Source organism: Ambystoma mexicanum, chromosome 6q, assembly GCF_040938575.1.
Source record: "Ambystoma mexicanum isolate Mex_15411 chromosome 6q, UKY_AmexF1_1, whole genome shotgun sequence".
Lineage (NCBI taxonomy): Eukaryota > Metazoa > Chordata > Amphibia > Caudata > Ambystomatidae > Ambystoma > Ambystoma mexicanum.
The window spans coordinates 1,472,062,505-1,472,082,831 of NC_090937.1; the positions used below are offsets into that span (position 1 = coordinate 1,472,062,505).

The 20,327-nt window shown below is 43.2% G+C and overlaps 1 protein-coding gene across 2 annotated transcripts in view; it reads right to left on the reverse strand.

The window, feature by feature from the left end:
- Positions 1-2,590: 2,590 nt before the first annotated feature.
- Positions 2,591-20,327, reverse strand: part of LOC138516786 (charged multivesicular body protein 3) — a 939,210-nt gene continuing 921,473 nt past the window's right edge. The window contains exon 6 of one of the 2 annotated variants that reach the window (XM_069632183.1): positions 2,591-3,646. In XM_069632183.1, the coding sequence (XP_069488284.1) occupies positions 3,513-3,646 (134 nt within the window). In that variant the 3' untranslated portion in view covers positions 2,591-3,512. The remainder of the gene's footprint in view (positions 3,647-20,327) is intronic. The other variant, XM_069632184.1, reaches the window with a different exon arrangement.

The following is a 20,327-nucleotide window of genomic DNA, read 5'->3' on the forward strand; positions in this document are numbered from 1 at the left end:
ATGTTCTATTCCTTCCGTCACAACCATTTGGTCTTGTCCGTCACTTTGTTTGAGCACTCTTCCCTGCCTGTTCTGCGTCTTGCCTCTCTTACAGCCCTTCTACAGAGCACTGAGGTTTACTCATGTCGTGTGTGAGGAGGGGGGTTTCCTCTACAGCAATATCACAAGTCAAAGACCTACTCGCACATGGCATAGACAAATTTGATACTTCTCCGTCTCTCTCCCTTATTCATGGTCTTGCTTCTTTCACACTGCCATTCTCTCTACTTGTGCCCTCTCATTTGATTTCCTCTCAAGCATGCATTCTCCTCCTCTGTCCCTCAGTCTCTTGCCTAGGTAGATCGGTTACCTTCTCTCGCTTGCTCCATCTCTAGCTCTTCCCGTCAGTCTCTGGATTTCTGTCTCTGTCCATCTGTCTTACTGTATCTCTCTTTACCCCTCCCTTTTGGTCTCTCTACTTACACTATTGAGACATCTTCCCTTCTAGATGAGTCTGTCCACCGTCCTATTCTGCTCTTCTTTCAGCGCCCCAAACCATTTTCAACTTGGCTATCCCTCTGTAGTGCAGGTATAGATTTAGGAAGTGCTTCATGGATACAATTACAGGAAATCTCTCATGGTGCTTGGTGCGTTCACCATTACAGGTTTCCTGCAACTGAAGAACATACAGCCTCCACCCAGACGAGCTGTGAGGGTTTCATCAAATGCCAAGTCAGCCAGCAACAAAAGTTATACACATGAGAAAGCTATGACCCTGAACCCTGAATGCTTCAAAGGAACTTACATCTAAATACCTGGTTCTAGGACCTAGTGGAAAGATGCAGTTAGCAGTCAAGCAGCTTTTAGTGTTCCCTGAAAGCTGAAAAGTCAAGTTAGTGCATGGTGTCACCCAACAGATTTATCAACATTGGGAGCTGTAATTTTACCCCACATACAGAAACGCTGCTGAAGCGCAATGACCCCACCAGTTCAATTCGAATGCATAGGCAACATAGAAGTTGAAAAAATACATTTGCTTTGTCTGTGTGTGTGTCTTGGTAACAGACCCAAATTAGGTCTACCCACAGGTGGCTTCTACCTGCATTAGGGCACCTCACCCCAATCCTACCCCATATCTGGGCATGGAGGGATCAGTTGAGATGAGCCGCCACCAAGTGAGAAAACCACTTCTTAAAAGAATAACTCAACTAAGACCATGTGGAGCTGTAACTTGCCTAGTGCTTACCAACATCAGCAGTTCACCAGCCGAGCCCTTGCTGCAGAGAATTACATTCACCTGTACCCGGTTTCCCCCTCAGCTCATTGGCAACACTGCCCTAGCTGGTTAAATCAGAGCTTCCATCCTCATAGTGACCAAGACCACAGAGCCCACAGTCAGTGAGACCAAAGTGCGCTCTATGGCGATGTGTGGTGCCAGGCAATATTATTGGACAGAATCAAGCCTTGACAAACCTACTCCAAGATCCTCACACAGCCTTCGCCCCATGATGTGCCTTCCTGCTTAACCCGCTTAGTGGTTACTGTAACCATTCCCTTACTGGCTAGTGCTACCCCACTAATGGAATCTGACAGGGTGGTGGTCATCCCATGACCCCAGCCACGCAGAGGCACAGACAAGCCATGAATTTGAGAAGTCTATTCTTCTCGTCATATCCTGTGCTTCTCTTGCACGCCTGAGCTATGGACTGCGACAGTTCGGCAGCGAGCACTTTTTTGATAAGGCAAGGTAAGTCTCTCCTCCCTGCTGCTCTTTGCATGTTGGCACCTGCCCTGCTCTCTACCCACCCTCTCGGCTGTATAGGCAAACCAGAGGAATAGGTGGCAAGCTCCCAGACCTTCCAGCCCTTACAAAGTGTGAAAAACATCAAAGGCCACTCATCCCAGCCTACTCATCCCTCTAATGTGCAGGGGCATCATGACTAGAGGCACGAAGAACCAGGCCTGGTATTACGCCTCAACAAAAGCGACAGCCACAGAGAGGAGCGCATCACCCGGTTCCCACTCCAACCATCTACATCACACAATCCATTCTGCAGAGCATAGTGGGGGGTTGCCAGCGTATCATCAAACTATCAAAACATTTCAAAGCTCCCATCACCACATCTCTGAGCAAACCAGCTTCGGCCTTCCAAATGCTCTGGTAATGGGGCAGACAACACTCTTGCACACATTTATTTAAAATTGTTATTAAACACTTTGTCTATTTCAAGTCCATCTGTCTCATCGCATCTCGCCTTCCGCCAAAATATCCTGGTCTCCAGTCCAAATCACATTGACTTTTTACACTAGAGCATTGCAAAGATTTCAACCCTTCATATATAGTCCTAAACGCACAAATCCGCCCTGGCGAGTGCAAAACTAGATGACCTTTATTTCTGGCACACCACTAGTTCTAGTATTTAAATAAAACAACTACAACATTGAAGGCGGATTCTGTACAAATGGTTACATTTCTACTTGGAAAACCATTCTCATTTGTCTATTGTTTGAGACGGAAACCAAGCAGTGTGGTGCAAGTCGTCTAATTGTTTTCACAAAAGCACTGGTGATGTCACATAGCATTCTCAGAAGGAACCAGAGCAAACAGACACATATTTAAAGCACAACTTTATTTAAAATTCATTGTAGTGTTCTCTGGGGCAATATACACAAGGCATCCTGCACGTATTTAAAGGGAGGGGAGTGCAAACCCCCCACTTTTTTAATTTATTTTTTTAAATAAAAGGTGTCCTTTTAGAACACAAATTTGCTCATACTTGAGGAAATGGTAAAAATGTTGGGGAGTATGTAATAGGAATTGGCTAAAAGATAAATACGATAATCTGTCCGAAGGGCCCAGAAACCAGGCAATGTAAGGCTTGTAAAGATGATGGATGTGATATGACCCAAGACTATGAGCCTTTCCTCCATCCTTGTTATGCAGACCTATTCCCAACCCACGGCATATTATACAAAGAATATGGTTTAGAGATACAGGCTGCATCGAAAAGTATACAAGAATTGCACAGATTAGTACATGTCTTAAAATACAATATATCTACAGTGAACAATGGTGATGGGGTACGAAGACACCAACTGTTAAGCAAGAACACTCCGGCTAGGTGGAACTGGGCATAGGAAGAGGCAGAAGCATGTGACGAAAACCATCTGCAATCACATTTCAAGTTCTTCATAACCCACTCTCAATCTGGGCACAGCGCATTCCCACTTTTGTTTGGGTCCAGCACAAAGCCAAACTGGAAATACTACATTGCATAGTTACTGCATCAATTGACAGTAGCAACCTCGATCAATTTCCTTCAAGTTGTGAACTACTGTCCCGTGAAGCAACACAGTTGCCATTTTAGAAAGCAAACAAAAAAAAACCCAGATAATTTGATTATACTGAAATATCATTAGAAACAAAAATAAAGTTAACAAAAAAAATGTTTTGTAAAGGCTAATATTCAGAGTTACCACTCTTTATCAAAGCGTTACAAATCTGAAACTGTACAGGCAGATTACACCCAGGCTTAGCTTCGCAGGGCAGCTAACCGGGACTTCATTGCTTCAATATCTTCCTCATCCTCTGATATAGCTGTGGCCCCTTCTGGTTCCACTTCTGGAAGCGCATCTGTAACTTTGTTGGGAGCTTTACCCAAGGCCCCTAGAAATAACCAAAAAATAAAGATGATTAGCTTGAAAGTATTCTAATAAATTAAATTTGCATCGGTGTACAAGCAAGGAACTTGTTTCGAATCCAGAAAAAAAAGCACATCAACATGTCTGATTAATTCATTTCCACAATACCAGTTAAACAAATAGTAAAAATGTTACTTCACAATAAATTCAAACTTATAACAAACATCACCTTTTTCATGAAAAGGCCATTGCTCCTTTACTAGGACATTACACAAAAGTATATGCAGATTATTATGGTGACCAGTTCCAGACAGATGAAACGAAGTTATAGCCTTTATTCTTCCAGTACAGAGTATCTCACCATTGAAGTCCCCAACACCAACCTTTTACAGAATTACCTACTCATATCTCCTTGTCCCATTCCAGAACCCCGTAACATATATTAATTCATTCCTCCCTTCTAGTATACACATGCGTGATGTCACTCCTGCAACACAATGATGTGTTGAAACATGCAGATCTATGTTGATTTACAAAGCAATTGGACTAGTTAAATTTTGGTTTACTCATGACATACAACATTCATATCATAGGACTTGACCTGAAATGGAATGTTAAAATGATTTATAGATTTCTCCAATAGTACATGTATTTATTATATAAAAAACTATCGCTTTATACATGTTCAAAAAACATGAAGGACAATAAAAGTCATTTTAATAAAAGTACAAACATACGGGCATGTCCAAGGTAAGGTTTCCAAGCTTCCTTTATTCATCCTTCCAGGCCAACAACAGTGCAAATACCAATGAACTTGCATACAGAATCACAAGGGACACTTTTCATGTCACCTTTCACGAAAAATCTCACTGGACTAAAGACATCAGCTAGATCATTCATTATGGAAATAACATTGTGGGACTAGCCCATCAAAATGGACTGTGGTCAGTCTACATTTAAAAGCAGTGACTGCAGCTGCAAGCATAGCAATTTTCCTTTTGTCGACAACTCTACCGAACATGTGCAACAATGATGGACTATAATTGCCGGAAGTTTGTACATCTGATCTGCACTAATAACCCGTTTCCCAGAGAGCGCGTTTAGCAGGAAAAGTGCCATTTCCCTCTTGCCGTTCTGTGTTTCCAAGTTTGGTGATGTTGTGGCTTCTGGTGGTGCTTTGGTCTCAGCAGAGGTAGGGTTTCCGTTGCAACTGCTTTGTAGATAAATCATGTGCCGATCCTTGTAGATGGGGGTGATGTAGTGTCATTTATTTTCTTAGTACTGTCACAAGGCAAATTGCAGTGTGCAAAATAGATTTCGGAGGGTGCAAAATGGCATACGTGTATGGCGGTGGCAAAGTCCGGGTGGGAGAGAACAGGACCTTGGACGACGTGGGTTTTGAAGGAGAGTTGAAATGGTCAAGCTAAGAGATTTTGCACTGGGTGGGAGTGGAGTGAATGTTAAGTTGACTTATACCATGAACCATTACTATTGGCATGGTCTCCAGGAGCTCAAAAGGTTCTGTAAGAAAGTGGGTTGGGTAGGTTAGTGAGGGAAGAGGGTAGGACAGAGGTTGTGCTTTTCTGGGGGTGCTTGTATAACTTGGAAGAACTGGCTTCTGTGCAAGCCGGCTTTCTAGGTGCGTTTGGATTGTGCACACTGGGGCCATTGTGTCTGGAAGGGCAATGTCTAATGATTGGGATGTTTGTTTGTGCCAGTTAACATTTAGGGCAATGTGTGGGCTGTGTGAGTGAGGCGAGACTGATCCATTAGATTGTGTGAGATGTGTGTGGGGTATGCTGGAGAGGAGCGGGGAAGGTTAGTGATTGGTACGGTGCATGTACTTTATTTTTTTTATTTATTTTTTTTTATTTGTTTTGGCTTAAGCCTTTACAAAAGGGAAAACAATACAAAACAATTTGCATTAAGTACAAACAAAGACAAAACTTTTTTCTTACTGTCCACCAACCCTGCCAAATTTTTCTAGTCCTGTAAATTCCATGCTTAGGTACATTTATCCTTTGGATCGTTGTGTTAGATTGTCAGACCACTTTCTATTAGCACCTGGGTTGCTGCAAACGTAAGTGCAGCATTTTTTCCTGAGATAATTCTGTCCCAGAGGAAGTCTGTAACTATGTCTTCCTCCCTCCGTACCAGATCTCTAAAGAATCTTAGTCGCTGAGGCCAGGTGCCTTCACAATCCATTAGGATATGCTTTAACGTTTGTTTGGCAGGGTTTGAGCAGATTGAGCATAATTTTATTGCCATCTGGCCTTGATTACGTTTTACCAGAACGGCCCCACAGTGGACGAGATTCAGTCTCATTCTGAGGAAGTCTGAACGCAATTTTCTATTTGGAGATTTCAGTAGATAACATGAGAGAGATCCAAGTTTCTTTTCTCCCTTCAAAAATATGTTTTGAGTTGGGTCCTCTCTTACTTTCTCCACTGTTTCAATCCAGTCCCGTTCTTCTAGTCTGCATTTTACTTTAAGTGGATTTAGAGCCAGAGTCTCTTCATTTAGATCCAGTTTCTTTAGCATTTCCAACGTTTTCCTTTCCAGCGAAATGAGAATAGTGGATTTTTTCAATAGTGCTTCGTGTTTGAGGTCTCCATACAACGTCGAGTCCTTGCTTAGTGTTATTTCCCTGAACAGTGAAATGAGCTTCCAGTCGGCCATACAGTTTAGAGATTTTAGGCCTAGTTCAAATCTTAGGCTTTTTAAGGTTGCACAATTTGGAAGACCCAAAACTCTTTTCCAGAGGCGACCCTCGTAGTTGTCCCAGTTTATGAACCAAAGATCCGGTTTTGCTTCTAGTCCGTATAGAACAACTGGAACCACTTTGGCGAGATAGAACTTTACCAGAGGCAAAATGGAGAACTTACAAAATTTGTAATTTAACTTAATCATCTGTGATGTGAATTGTGTTATTTTAGCTGACACTTCATTTTCTACTTTGTATGTTGCTGGATGGGCATAGATGTTATATCCCAGATATTTTATGGTTTCTACTGTTTTAATCCGTTCTCCTCCCATGTTCCAGTTTATGTATTTTACTTTTGACAATGGGTGTTTGAAAATCAAAATGTTTGATTTAGATGGATTAACTGTCAATTTGTTTAGTCCTACATATTCGTTCAGTTTGTCAAGTAGGTGTTGTAGCCCAATTGGTGTTCTGTCGAGGAGAACTATGTCATCCGCATACGCCAACCAGCAGATTTTCCTCCCATTTAGTGTTGGGCTTATCAAGGCAGACGTTTCTAGAAAATGGCCCATATCTGCCAGGAACAAGTTGAAGAACAGAGGCGCCCCCAAACACCCTTGTCTTACACCTCTATTAACTTCAACTAGTCTAGACAGATGACCCATTGCGTCGAGCCGTATTCTTAGATTGGTGTTTTTATGAAGTTCCACTAAAATTGATAGAAGAGATTCTGGCATTCCCCAGTTCCGGAGTTTGTCCCACAATAGGACTCGTTCAACCTGATCGAAAGCTTTAGACAGATCTATCCAGGCTCCGTACAGCATTTGTTTTCCCCCCCCTCTCTTTTGCTCATTCAAGATGTTTAGAATCAGGCCATTAATAGATGTTGAGTGGCCTTTGCGGAATCCTGTTTGAAAGCGTGATAGAATATTAAAATCTTCGACCCATTTCGAGACATGAGACAGTAATAGTCTCATGAAGACTTTGCTTTCAATGTCCAGCAATGCTATCGGTCTATAGTTCATTGGTATACGACGATCCCCGGATTTAAAGAAAGGTACTATAAGGGCCGTTTTCCAAGATGCTGGAAAGGTTCGTTGCTTTAGTATTTCTTTAAAGAGAGCGGATAATAACTTTGACCACAATGTTGGTTCGCTTTTCAGTGCCTGATAGGTCAAGCCGTTTAGACCCGATGCTTTAGATGATGAGGAACTGGCTATAATTTCCCGTATGTCTTCTTCACAGAAATTAAGTTGCCAATGGATATCTGGTTTGGGTCTAAATTCGCGGGTGTCGTCGCTCTTGTATGTCTCTGTCAGGTAGCTCACCCAGCCATCTTCTGAAACTAGGTTACATAATGATTGTGCGTGCGCCCCTTCAAACTGGTTCATTACTTCCCAGAAGTTCTTGCTGTTTTTTTCTCTGAGTGTTTTAAGTATGTGCTCGCCATCTGTTTGTATCCGAAGAGCATTATGTGAGATCGACCATGATTTGTAATTGGCTTTTTGGGTTCTTATTTCAGTTTTCATATCCTCCACTGAAAGTCCTGCCTTTTTGATGTCTCTTAACGTTTTCCTATGCTCTCTTTTTCTTCTTTGTGTGGACTCGTCAAAGGCGTGCAGGTGTTTCTGTTTGGCTTCTCCCGCTAAGTATTTGGGTGCTAGAGTTGCCCATAGAAAGTTGGTAAATCGGTGTGGATTGCATTGTGATTTCCATATGTGTTCAGGAATCATTTTGAGTTTTCCATTTAAATTAGTTCCCCCATCTTTATATTTTACGACTCTAAGTTTTCCTTTCTTCCCCTCAAGCAACTGTAGTTCTCGTTCAGCTTCTGTTGTTAGAATATTTTCGAGTGACAACTCCAGTCTACTGTGGTCACTGCCAGACTCCTGTTTTATTTTTAATGTATAGGGCGAAGCATGCAGAGTTTTTGAAACAAAGATATAGTCTAAGGCTGAGGATGAGTTCCCTCTTCTCCAGGTTATATATGGTTCTTTTACACCCTCCTGTGAGCCCACTACCATATGGAGGTCCCATTGTTCCATAAAATCCTGCCATTGTTTTCCCAGAGTAATTTTCCTATGTGTTACTCGATATCGGTCTCCTTTTAGGGGATATAGGCAATTTGTGTTGAAGTCTCCAGCTACCACGATCTTACTAGAAACTAGAGTTGTTTTTAGTAGTTCGAATAGAGATGCTAAGTTCTCTAGAAAACAGTCTAGTTTCGATGTTGCAGGGTTCCAGTAAATGTTTACAAAGACCCAAGTTGTGGTGGTTTCTTGTATAGATACTTCAGCTCTGCATGCCTGAATGCCCTGGGGATTATTCCATATTTCCTTTACATTTTTAAAGACTTGGTTTTTTAGTGCTATTAGTAAGCCTCCTGAGGGCCGGCCCAGTGGTTTTTGTACGGCTGACAGACAATGAACAATGAACCATATACCCTTCGATGTTTAGCGGATTAACCAACCAGGTTTCTTGTAAAAGAATCGCATCCCCCTGATTGAATAAGTATGACCTTGTTTCTTTGCCTCTGATGACACTAGAGCCTCTTGTGTTCCAACTAAAGATGTTAACATGGTTCTTTCTAAAGTCGTTGTGTGCCCAAGCCCAACTTCTTCGGAACTTCTGACAGTATGTCTGGTAGGAGCATAAGGGTGTTTTCTTTCGTTTTGAGATCTTTTTCTAAACTACCTTGCTTTGTGAGGATTGCCTCATTTTGATATATTGTTTCTTTGTTTGGGCATGGGAGAATGCAGTGTTTGGCCATAATGTTGTTTTTCTTATCATTGCATGAAACTTCCAGTCCATAGGATTCCAACTCAATTGAGTTTCGCAAGATATCATTTCTTGGGTTCGCTGAAGTCATAATGAGTTCAACCAGGAATGGATCACTTGACAACGGGAATTTCACGCTTTCAATGTCGTTGGATTTTAAAGAGTGGAGGTCTCCTATTTTTTGTATTATGTTCAGAATCACTCCCCGGTTTAAAGATTTATAGTGGCCTTGGTTTGAGCGCAATTTCAACCAAATCCTTTCATTAGCATTTCCCACTGATGTGTTTTCAGTTGGTTTATCGCATATTTCGGAGAGTGAGTGGATACCTGCAGCATTCTCCTCACGATGCATCTGGATATCAAGTTTGACGAATTTCCCTTCACCGTTTTTGATTTGGTTGTCATTTATTTCAGGTGTGTTTTTCCCCAGCATGTTTGCTGGAACAGTTACACCTGGAAGGGTTGTGCTTGGGTCCTTGAAAGCCAACGGCTTCCTTGTTAGAAAGATGGGGGCAATTTTCCTGTTTTCCTGTTGATTTGTGGCAGTGACGTTCCCACAAGTTCTTTTTACTACAGACTGCCTTCTTTTTTGTGTGAAAATTGGGGCCCATTTGACTGCTTTGGCTATGTTCTCTTTTTGAGGTTGAGCGACTAGGTTTTTTTTTCTTGTTGTTTCCTCTAGATTTATCTGTTTTTCCAGATCCTTTCCAATCTCTATGTTTTTCTTTTTTAGATTGTTTTTTTGTCCTGTCAGCTCCTCTGTTTGTAAGCCAATGCTTGCTTTCGTTATTGGAACTATATCGTCCAATTGTTTATCTTTAGTTAAATTGGTCTTTGTAGAGATGTCAATTTTGGCCTTCTGGTTTCCTTTTCCTATTTTGAGTTTATTTTTTTTTGTGCCGATATGAGGGGTTTTAGAGTCACCCACAATGGTGTCCTGTTCCTCACTAATCCCAACGGATTGTATTTTTCCCTGGATCTTACCTTTTTCTTTTCCAATTTTATTTTGCTTCAGCCCTTTGTTATGTTTACTTTTGTTTTTAGACTGTGAAGATTTAGAGCCCTTTCTCTTTGCCAAGTGATTTCTCCTTTTTCTTCTGCCTCTTGATGTTTGTTCCCCTTGTTCTTGCCATTCCTGAGGTTTTCCTACCTGATTGGCTTTTTGGTTATCAGATTTAGTTTCTTTTGTGTTTTTTCCAATATCTGCCTCTTCCTCTAGTACTGTAGCTAGTCTTAAGAATTCTTCCATTACTGAATCTGAAAGTGGGGTGTCCTCCAATGAGTATTCCTGAATTTTTTCTGGGGTTTCTATTTGAACTGGGGGCAGTTGTCCCTTCAAGGCTGACAAAATCTCTTTCAAAAGTGTGTTGTTTTGGTTTTCAATTTGATTTTTTTCTTTCAGTGATTGCTGAATAGAGGAGATGTCGAGTCCTTGTTTTACAATCTCAATATTCAGTGCCTGAATTGGGGTGCTCAGTTTTGTATTGATGGCGTTTGCCAGGCCCACTAAAGTAGAGTCACAAAGAGAAATTTCTTTAGTCATTTCTAGCAATGTCCCATTTTGCGATTGGACCTCTCCTTTTAGCATCTCGAAGACTGAGTTCAGTGCTTTCAATGTGTCTGTATTTGAATGTGTTGTTATTTCTTCATCGTCTTTTCTTTCTGAGTCCCTTTGTTCCAGCATTAGCTGTACAACAGTTGATGAAGATTGTAGGTTTTGTGGGGTTGGGGTGAATGCGTTGTCTTCCTCAGGTGAGGTACAGGTTTCTTTTTCCAGGTGTGCTGCAACAATGTGTATTTCTGTACTAGAAGTCGGGGTTTGAGAGTGTCTTGGTTCTTCCCAAAGAATGAGGGATTCGCCTTCGATGTCACTGTGGCTTTTATGTCGTTTATTCCCGAAATGATTTTCTATTTTGCTTTGTATTTTTCTTGTTGAGATAGTGTATTCCAACCCTTTTTTCCAATTATTCATTATAGCGATATTTGGATTTTTCTCTGACTTTTTGTAGGAGTACTATGTTTTTCATAAGCATGTACCAGAACTTGGATTTCTTGTCCATTCATCAGATTAGCATTGTCCTGAGCGAGTTGAGCAGTTGGTATGATCACTTCACAGCTTTGATTTAAATACGATCCATTCCCTGCCCCTTCCATGTCTTTGGTGCTACGAAGTTTAATCAAGTTTTAGTTTAATGAACAATCTGTGATGTATACGCCGTTTGTTGGTAGAAAGTGGTAAGCGATGTGTCTACACCTTAAATAAGTCTGGGGTAGTTAGTCACTTTACGTCAGAAGTGCTCACTACCAAGGGTGAAGATGTAGTGCTAAGTAGTCGCTTTAGTTATATCAGACCCGAGGAAAAAGGTCTTTTATCGAGTCGTAATTAGACAAAACAGCGTGATCAAAGGATATAATTCCCCGCAGTCTCACGTTGTATGAACAAGTATTGTAAACGATGTAGACCTTACCTCAAGTTCACCTCAGCTGTTATTGGCTGCTGTTGGTTCTCATGCTAGTCACATGTAGATTTTTGCGCCAACTGCGCCAAACAGCCGCACAACAGTCACTGGGCTTTACTCCAGCCGGGCTTAACGCCACAAGGGTGGTTGCCTTAGTCCTTTGTAGGCGGCCGCGATCACGTGATCCAGTCACGTGTTGCTCCTACCCCGCCTCCTCCAGGAAGCACGCTGATGCGTTGGGAGGAGCGGCAAACACACAGTGTTGGATTGGATGCACTTCCCCCAAAACGAAATGCAGCTCTCTTCACGGGTGAGTTTTCCTTCGAACAGATAGCGCACTGAGCGGGCGGCTGCCTTAGTCCTTTGTAGGCGGCCGCGATCACGTGATCCAGTCACGTGTTGCTCCTACCCCGCCTCCTCCAGGAAGCACGCTGATGCGTTGGGAGGAGCGGCAAACACACAAAGCTGGATTGGATGCACTTCCCCAAAACGAAATGCAGCTCTCTTCACGGGTGAGTTTTCCTTCGAACAGATAGCGCACTGAGCGGGCGGCTGCCTTAGTCCTTTGTAGGCGGCCGCGATCACGTGATCCAGTCACGTGTTGCTCCTACCCCGCCTCCTCCAGGAAGCACGCTGATGCGTTGGGAGGAGCGGCAAACACACAGTGCTGGATTGGATGCACTTCCCCCAAAATGAAATGCAGCTCTCTTCACGGGTGAGTTTTCCTTCGAACAGATAGCGCTTTATTGTGTACTTTATTGTTGGTTCTGGAATCTGTACTGTCATTGTTATCTTGGGTCCTTGCCATATTGCTGGCAGCACCCGATTTATGATAATCATTGTAAGTTGAATATCCAGGTTTTCAGTTGTTTTCTGAAGGTTAGGTGGTCTTATGTCGTTCTCATCTCCTTCAGGATTGAGTTCCATATGTTGGCAATTAGACACGAGAATGCGGTTCCTTAGAAAGTCCTTTTTTCGTATTATTTTGTTTTGATTTGGAGGTAGTCGCTTAATATTAGGTTCTTTTCCTGGTTGTTAGTGGTTGATCACAGCCTGGAGGAATTGAGCACCTTGTCATGCAGTGATTTGTGGGCGAAGCAGAGGGCTTTGAAGTTAATGCATTTCTTTTGTGGGAGCCAGTGTAGGCTTCTCAGCGGTGGTGTAATGCATTCTCTTCTGTTTAGTCTCAGGAGTATCCTTGCTGCAGTGTTTTGGATGCATTGGGAGTTTTTTTTAGTGTGCCATTCTGGCATTCCAAGGTAGATGCTGTTCGCGTAGTCAATTCTTTTTAATATTAGGGAGATCATTGCAAGGGTTCCATGTGGGAAGGAGAAGCAGGGGAGGATCCCTTAGTAGTTGCAGGAGGTAGAAGCATTTCTTTGTTATAGAGCTGACTTGTGGTACTAACGAGAGTCCGTTGTCCATGAGTATTCCTAGATGTTTTCCATACCCAATGATTTAAGTTGGGTTCCCATGCCTGGTGGCCAGTTCAGTTGTGTGTTGATTTTTCCTCGTGAGCGAGGGGGGGGAGGGGGGTAGATCAATATTTCTGTTTTGGTCAGATTTAGCTTGAGGTTCTTTGCCGCCATTCATCTGTATATGTCGGTGAGGCAATTGTTTAGGGTATTGTTTGGGTTTTAGGTTGTGGTTATCTTGACAATGAGTTGAGTATCACATACGTAGTTTCAGGCAGTCTGTCCATGGTTTCAAATGATTTTTATTAAGGGGGACATGTAGATGTTGGAAAGGAGAGGGGAGAGGCTAGAGCCTTGTGGTACCCCACAGGAGATGTTTTGGGTGTTAAGAGGCAAATGGCGGTGGATACGTTTTTCCGGTTAGTGAAGAAAGATTTTAGCCATTGTAAAGCACAGTCTTTTACAATGCCTTCCTCTAGTCTCTCAACTAGTGTTGTGTATCGGATTGTGTCAAATGCGGCTGATCTGTCCAGTAGTACGAGGTCAGATTGTGTGCCATTTCTGAATTTATTTTAAGGTGCCATATAGATAGAAGTGCTGATTCTGTTCCTTTCATGGTCTGAAGTCGACTTGAGAGTGGTCGAGTACTCCGTTAGTTTCTAAGTGGTTGAGTAAGATTTGTATATGTGGTTCTCCAGTAGCTTTGGTGGGTAGGGTAGACAAGATATAGGTCTGTACTTGGTGGAGTCTTCTGCACTTCCTATTTCGTTTTTTAGAAGTGTCTGGATGTTTACCGATTTGAAAGATTTCGGTACTATTGCTGTGTTTAGGGATAGGTTTATCAGTAGCCGGAAGTAAGATGCTTGGGGTGCTGCGATTGAGCATTTCTTTGTAGATACCTGTGGGGCATGGGTCACTTGGGGACCAGGGGAGGTTGGTGTAATTTATTAGTGTGGAGAAAACTTTTTCATGTATTGGTTCAAATAGGTAGTTGCTGCGGTTGGTGGCGCGCTGGTTTTTGGTGGTTCCGTGGTTGTACTTTGTTTATAGTTGCGTGGCTTTCTTTTGTTCTTAGGTATTTGGTGATGTCACAGTGAATGTGATGGAATGACACCCTTGTTGCAGGATGCAGGATTTTTGATTTCTCTGATGATTTTTAAGAGTTCTTTTTGTGGTTTTGTAGCAGATTGGATTGTTGTGGCGTAGTTTTCTTTTTGCTTTGAGGACTGCTGATTTGTATATTCTGAGTTGCCACTGGTATTTTATTGCGTCAGATTTATTGTAATTATTTCTCTATCATTTTTCCAGTTTGCGGTTTTTTCTGCGCTCTGTGAACCATCTAGATGCCATTTCTTTTGCAGTGGCTTTGAAAGGTTTTGCTGGTGCTAATTGGTCCAAGATCTCTGATCCAGGCGTAGAGTTGTTTTTACTGCCGAGTCGGTGGTCATTCTGTTAATCTCTGCAATGTTTGGTTGATTCAATTCCAGCAGTTCCATTAAGGATTCCAGGTCAACTCTTCCAGTTTCTTTTGTTAGTAGCATGCAGTATTCCGTTTCCCAGCAGGATGCGGGTAGGAAGATTTACGGAGAATGGTAGCAGGTGGTGATCACTCCATATCATTCGTACCTCTGGTAGAGATTCGTCTCTGCAGAAGATTGCATCCAAAGTGTGTCCAGCATTGTTGGTGGATCCGTTCACTATTTGCTTGAAGTGGAGTGTTTCCAGAAGTGAGTTTGCTGTGGTTTCATTCGCTCTTTTTAACCAGATATTGAAATCTCACAGGACCAAGTTGTCATGATAGGTGTAAAGGTTGGCGATGGAGTCGGTGAGCCTCACTGCAAAGCTCGGGTTGCAGGATAGCGGTCTGCACATTAGAAAGAACACTACGTTGGCTTGGTCGTCGAGATTGATCTTGGAGAAATTTGCAGGCTTTTATGTCCGTTGAGGAGAATGACGTGGCAGAGATGTGGTCTTTGTGCGCCACTGCGATTCTACCTTCTCTCCGGTTTTCTCTGTTGGGGTATATTAGTTTGAAAATGTCTGGTATGGCTTTATGAGCGATTGTCTTGTAGTTGTCTGATAAAAGTTTCTGTGAAGAAAGTTAATCGGTGCCGCCCTCTCTTAGGAGGTCATACATTTCTGTTTTGCGTTTCGCCATGATCTTGCTTTGTTTCCTTGTGAGTTGTTGCCTATCCTTTCATGATTCCTAGCCAGGGTGATTTTTGTTACATTTTCATTTCTTGGGATTCTCTTCTGGATGAGGCTGCGTTTGTGGCTGGGCGCTCTTTCGTTGAGGAGTGTAACTCTCACCTGGTATCCACAGGGCTGTCACTCAGCCTGTTCTGACCTCAAACCCTTCCCTGGAGTCAACTCGACTGGACACTGGGCCTGAAACACAGGATTAGTAGAGTTCAACTCCCTATTGTCTCTGTGCTTGGACCCCTTCTTCCCCGGGGTCCAACCCATCCCTTTGATCCACAGCTCACCTTGTTTTCTTGGAAAGTGTGCTCTCCGTCCTGCTTTCAGCGCAGGGGTGCGTTGATTGATGCGGGCTCGTTGCTGCCTAGTTACTTCACTGGCAAGAGTCCGACAGGTAAGTATAATGAGTCTTTTGAACAGTTCTCCAACTTCGTTCCTTTCCTTCCTTAGATGATGGCCGGCGTCCGGGGATGGCGACGTGCTGCTGAGATGAGTAGCACTGAAGGTGAGTGAAAGCACGATGAGCGATGCGACCCTTTCGTATTTGTATTGAACTGAGTTATTTTTCTGTGTCTTTTAGGTGCCACAACGTTTTCAGCATGGATGCCGGTTATGAAGAAGAAATGCGGTGGGTAAGCGCGGTATGCAACGCCTCTAGATGTTTCCACGCTAACCTGGAGTGTCTTTTCCCTCTTGCAGATGGATATGAAGTTCCGGAGACAGAGTTCTCCCAGAGCGGCTGGGATTCAGGTAAGCGTTTGAAGCTCGTACAGTCTTTTAAAATAAGCGAAGATTTGCTGAATGCTTACTAATGCCTTTTTTCTGTTCTTTTCCCCTAGGAAGCGCTGTGCCGGGATGGGAATGACACCGCCGAAGATGCCCTCAGAACAAAAGGAGTGATGAATGATGGGCAGAAGCTCTGCAAGGTAAGGCTGTTCCTAACGGTGTTCTTGTTCTTGCAGGAGCTGAACGCAGAAGAAAGATGCAGGCCTACTGGAGACCGATCCGATCACGGTGAGCGTCACGCTGCAGGTGCAGAAAACACAAAGCATGTTTCTCAGCCTGGGCATGGCTTAAATAGTCTCTGGGTATCCCAGGAGTCTCTGGGCTGAACCGCACCCAAATGACTGGACTGCACATGCAGTTCTGGGAATCGAAATATGTGGGGGCATCCATCTTGTCCCCATCAATGCACTACAAGTCCAATCCCCAATGTTATCCTATGGGAGTGAGTGAGTCTGGTGCCACAAGCGCCAAGTCCGACTCCAAGTGGGTCTTTAGAGGGATGGAGAGGCCCTTGAGGGCCATGTAGGTGATCGTGGCCTGGCTCCAGCCTGACATCTTGGAGGACATGAGGGCCAGGAATCATGACAGGAGTTCAATTAGGTTGATGGAAGTTTTTTTTTATTCTTGTATGTGGTGGTTGGCTGTTTATACGTGGGGGCTTTTTCTTCCAGTCTTTGGTTAGGTAGTGGATGTTCATGGTTATGGATTCAAGTTTGCCCAATCTTAGTGGGGTCTAACCAAAGGGGTTTTCCGAGGTGCTGTGTTTTGTGAAATATATGGTTTGGTGCCCTGTTGGGGTCCAGGTTGGTTTGTGTTCTTGCTTGGGTGGTATGTGTCGATTGTTGTTTTCCGTTGAGTAGGAGTCATAGGTGGAGAGGTAGCGCGAGATGTATTCTGCGTTTGCTCTTTTCTTGGTCCGTATCTAAGTCCCTTTAGTGGTATTCCCATGGGGTTTTTGGATGTTAGGAAGGAGACCGCATACCAACAGAGCAAACTACCCGCCAGAATTCATGTTTGTTTTCCTTTCTTGTTTCTTGTCTTTCTTGTAGCAAGGCATGTTGGTGGTCTGTGTTTATTGTTTTTGGGTCGGGTTTGCGATCCATTTCCAGCGGCATGTGCCCCTCTGGAGTTCTTTTCTTTGTGGAATAAGAGGTGGGACCTTCTGCTGTGGTGTCGGCCTCGCTATGCTTGTTGGTGATGGCCTCTGTTTCATGTTTGGGTTGAGAGGTGTTATAGTGCATTTCCAGGTGCGTGAGCCCTCTTGGGTCGGTTATTTCCTGGTCTCCAGATAGATTGTTTTATTTCAACGCTTTTCCAGTTTCCTTTTAAATTGATGTGGTCCAATGTGTAGTGCTGTGTAGATCTCGGTTTTGCAGTGGCAAAGGCCTCTCAGTGGTGGATGGGTTTTGTGCTTGTATCGGGCTCACAGTGGCAAATGCCTCACTGTGTTGGCCCAGTACTGCTTCATCTTGATCTTTACATAATGCTGCATATCATCTGAATATATGTATAGTGTCCATATTGGCAAATAATTCCCCAAAAAGTTCTACATAGAGCCTGAGAATGATAGGGGAGGCAGCATGGAGCTTTGGAATGCACTTGTGTATTTCGAGGCCCATCTAAAACAGGGGGGAGTTAGCTTGAAAGGTAGGGTGTAAACCACTGCATGACTGTTCTGTCGAAGTCCACAAGGGAAGCGAGAATTTTGAGGAGGGCTTCTTGATCAACAGTATTGAAGGCAGCACAGTGGTTCAGTACGATGAGTAATCCGGAGTCCACTTTGTCCAGGATACAGCGGGTGTGGTTGATTATTTTGATGGTGCTCTGTGCAGATTGGTAGTTCTAATCAACCTGAGAAAAAGGATTACTCTGCACTCAACAGTCTTCCTAATTTCTTTGCAGTGGAAGAGTAGAAATGTGAAGTGTTGATAGTTGGTCATGTCAAACGTAGGATTCTTCGACATGGGTTAATCTGTCCAGTTTTCAGTGAGTCTGTCAATATGCCTTGCTTGAGGGGTTTGCTTATGACATTGAAAAGCGGTGCAAGTGTTTCTCCTGTGATCTCCATAATAATGGAGGAGAATGTCACATTAATAGGTGTTGGGGTTTGAGGACTGCTAGAGTGTTGGATAGGTCTTCCGGGTGTCTTGAATTGTAGAGGACATTGCATTCGTCTCCGGATTGCAGTATTGCAGGCCCTGTCAAGGGTCTGATGAAGTGCTCCACAACTTGGAACATTGCTCCACACTTCTTGCATGCTTCCATGATGGTTGCTGTGTAGTATTTTCCAATGGCTGTGTTGCTGGGTGCCGTCAGGTTAAGGAGGTCTTGTTATGGGATTTTCAATAAACCTTCATCAGCGGATGGGTCGGTTGCTGTGGATGACTACCCTTGTGTGCAAAGGTGTGGATGGCTTATACCAAAAAAAAAAACTCCATACAGGAAATGTACATCAAGTTATTGTCATCAATGGCACAATGAAAAATGCCTGCATTGTCTCAATCCAAATGGAGAAGAGTGGGTGAAAACTCAAGATTGTCACATCATCTTAACCTTGTTCCCGCTTTACATTTTAGGGTTTGATCTAGAACAAAACTTCAGAAAATGAAAACATGGAGCATTGGCTGGAATCTTTCTGCATTAACATGGAGCAAGCATTAATGTTGTGATTGAGACTAAATTGGACATTCCGTGAGGTGCCTAACCTATTACGATTCTGAAGGGCTGCCAACGTGATCGGTTTAACCTCTTCTGCCAGATTCCTTATAATGTTTGGTTACTGATCACTAATTAAAAAACAAAAAGTTGTTTCCATCGTCCTTTTTAATTTCCTTCCAATCTCCCTTCTTGCCCCTGCCAGAACAGCAGAAGCCTGTCTCATGTCTCACAACCATCTTTATCACCTCCTTCATGTCACTTGTGCCTAGACATGGAAGCACGACTGGCGACTCCACTTAAAGATCTTAGGGCTGCTACTGATGTGTGCAATGCCACATGGCCTGACTGATTGTTTTTTCAGCCGCCTTTCATAAACTGAAATTCTTATCCACTGCTTACACCTCCTGTGGTATCCAGAAAAAGAAAGCTTAGGTGTAGCGAGTTTCTCTCTTCTAAACTCAGTAATTTCCTTTGATATTCATTAGAGAACCTCAACATTACCACGTCTTTTCAATCTTCAGGTTTGCCTATTGCCAAAACTGATTCAATGGTTTGGCTTCCTGATCTAAATCTATGCATACGAAACTCAAGTAGTTATTCAGCAGAGTTGAGACTGGAAATTACTTCTAGATATAATCTTTGTATGGTTGGTTCCAACAGCCCTAGCAGACAAAATGGAGTTGAAGAGTTTAGAGGCTATACAGAACTCTGGGGACTTAACGCATTCTGTTTTATCTGTTAAATTAGTATAGAGAACTATTCCTGTTCCTGCAGATTAAGCATTCTTCTTTTACTTAAAACGGAGTCTTCAGATTTGTCCTTTCTTGACCCATAACTCTCACATATTGGTCACCGTCGCTCTGGTCTAGTCTCAACTGAGTCTTGGGCTTCCTGCCCATGGGAAAGCCGATTCAGCTGCTCCTGAATGCTGCCTTTGATTGCTCTCATTTCCCGCAGATCTCATGTCGCGACAATCCTGGTAGCCCAATTCATCAGAATGTTGAATTTAAGTTTTGCCTATTGTTTTTATTGTATTGTAGTAAATTATATAGAGCCTTTTACCATTATTCAAAGTCCAAAATGTGAAAATTACTGAGTAGGTTTAGAATGTGTGCGCGCATTTGGCCACGATAAGACTTAGGAGGGCTGGCCGGGCTCCTTGTCAGATATGTGACTGGGTTCTGAGACGGGGTAAGGATAAAGCATGAGTGTAAGAGACTCGTTATGTGTCTAGCTGGCCCGAATTTGCCTTAGGTCTTCACTGCAGACTGATGGCAGAGGTGTTGAGGTGCAGTCTGTATTCTGATGTGTTTGGTAGCGATGCCTGTGGCCGGTGTCCGCCGGGGTGGTGCGTTTAAACATACCTAGAAACTGATGGAGTTTTGTTGTAGATGTAACTGTTTGTTCAGGTAGTGTCATCCTCCGTCTATTCTTGCGGCTGCGATAAATGGTTTGCAACACAGGCTAGCTTTCCCAAATTACCACTAGCAGAGCAGGGCCATACTTTTAATCTATCCCTGGTGGAGAGCATGGTGAATCTTCACAAATAGTGCGTTTGCTCTAAAAACTTAGAATTGTTACAAGTACAATGAGTTGCCAACCCAAACAGTTCGTCAAAGCACGTTACCCAGCCACCCCTCATGTCCTCCCAGGGTCACGGACAGAGAAATGAAGACCAGTTAGAGAGTTTGAGGGTATTCAGAATGG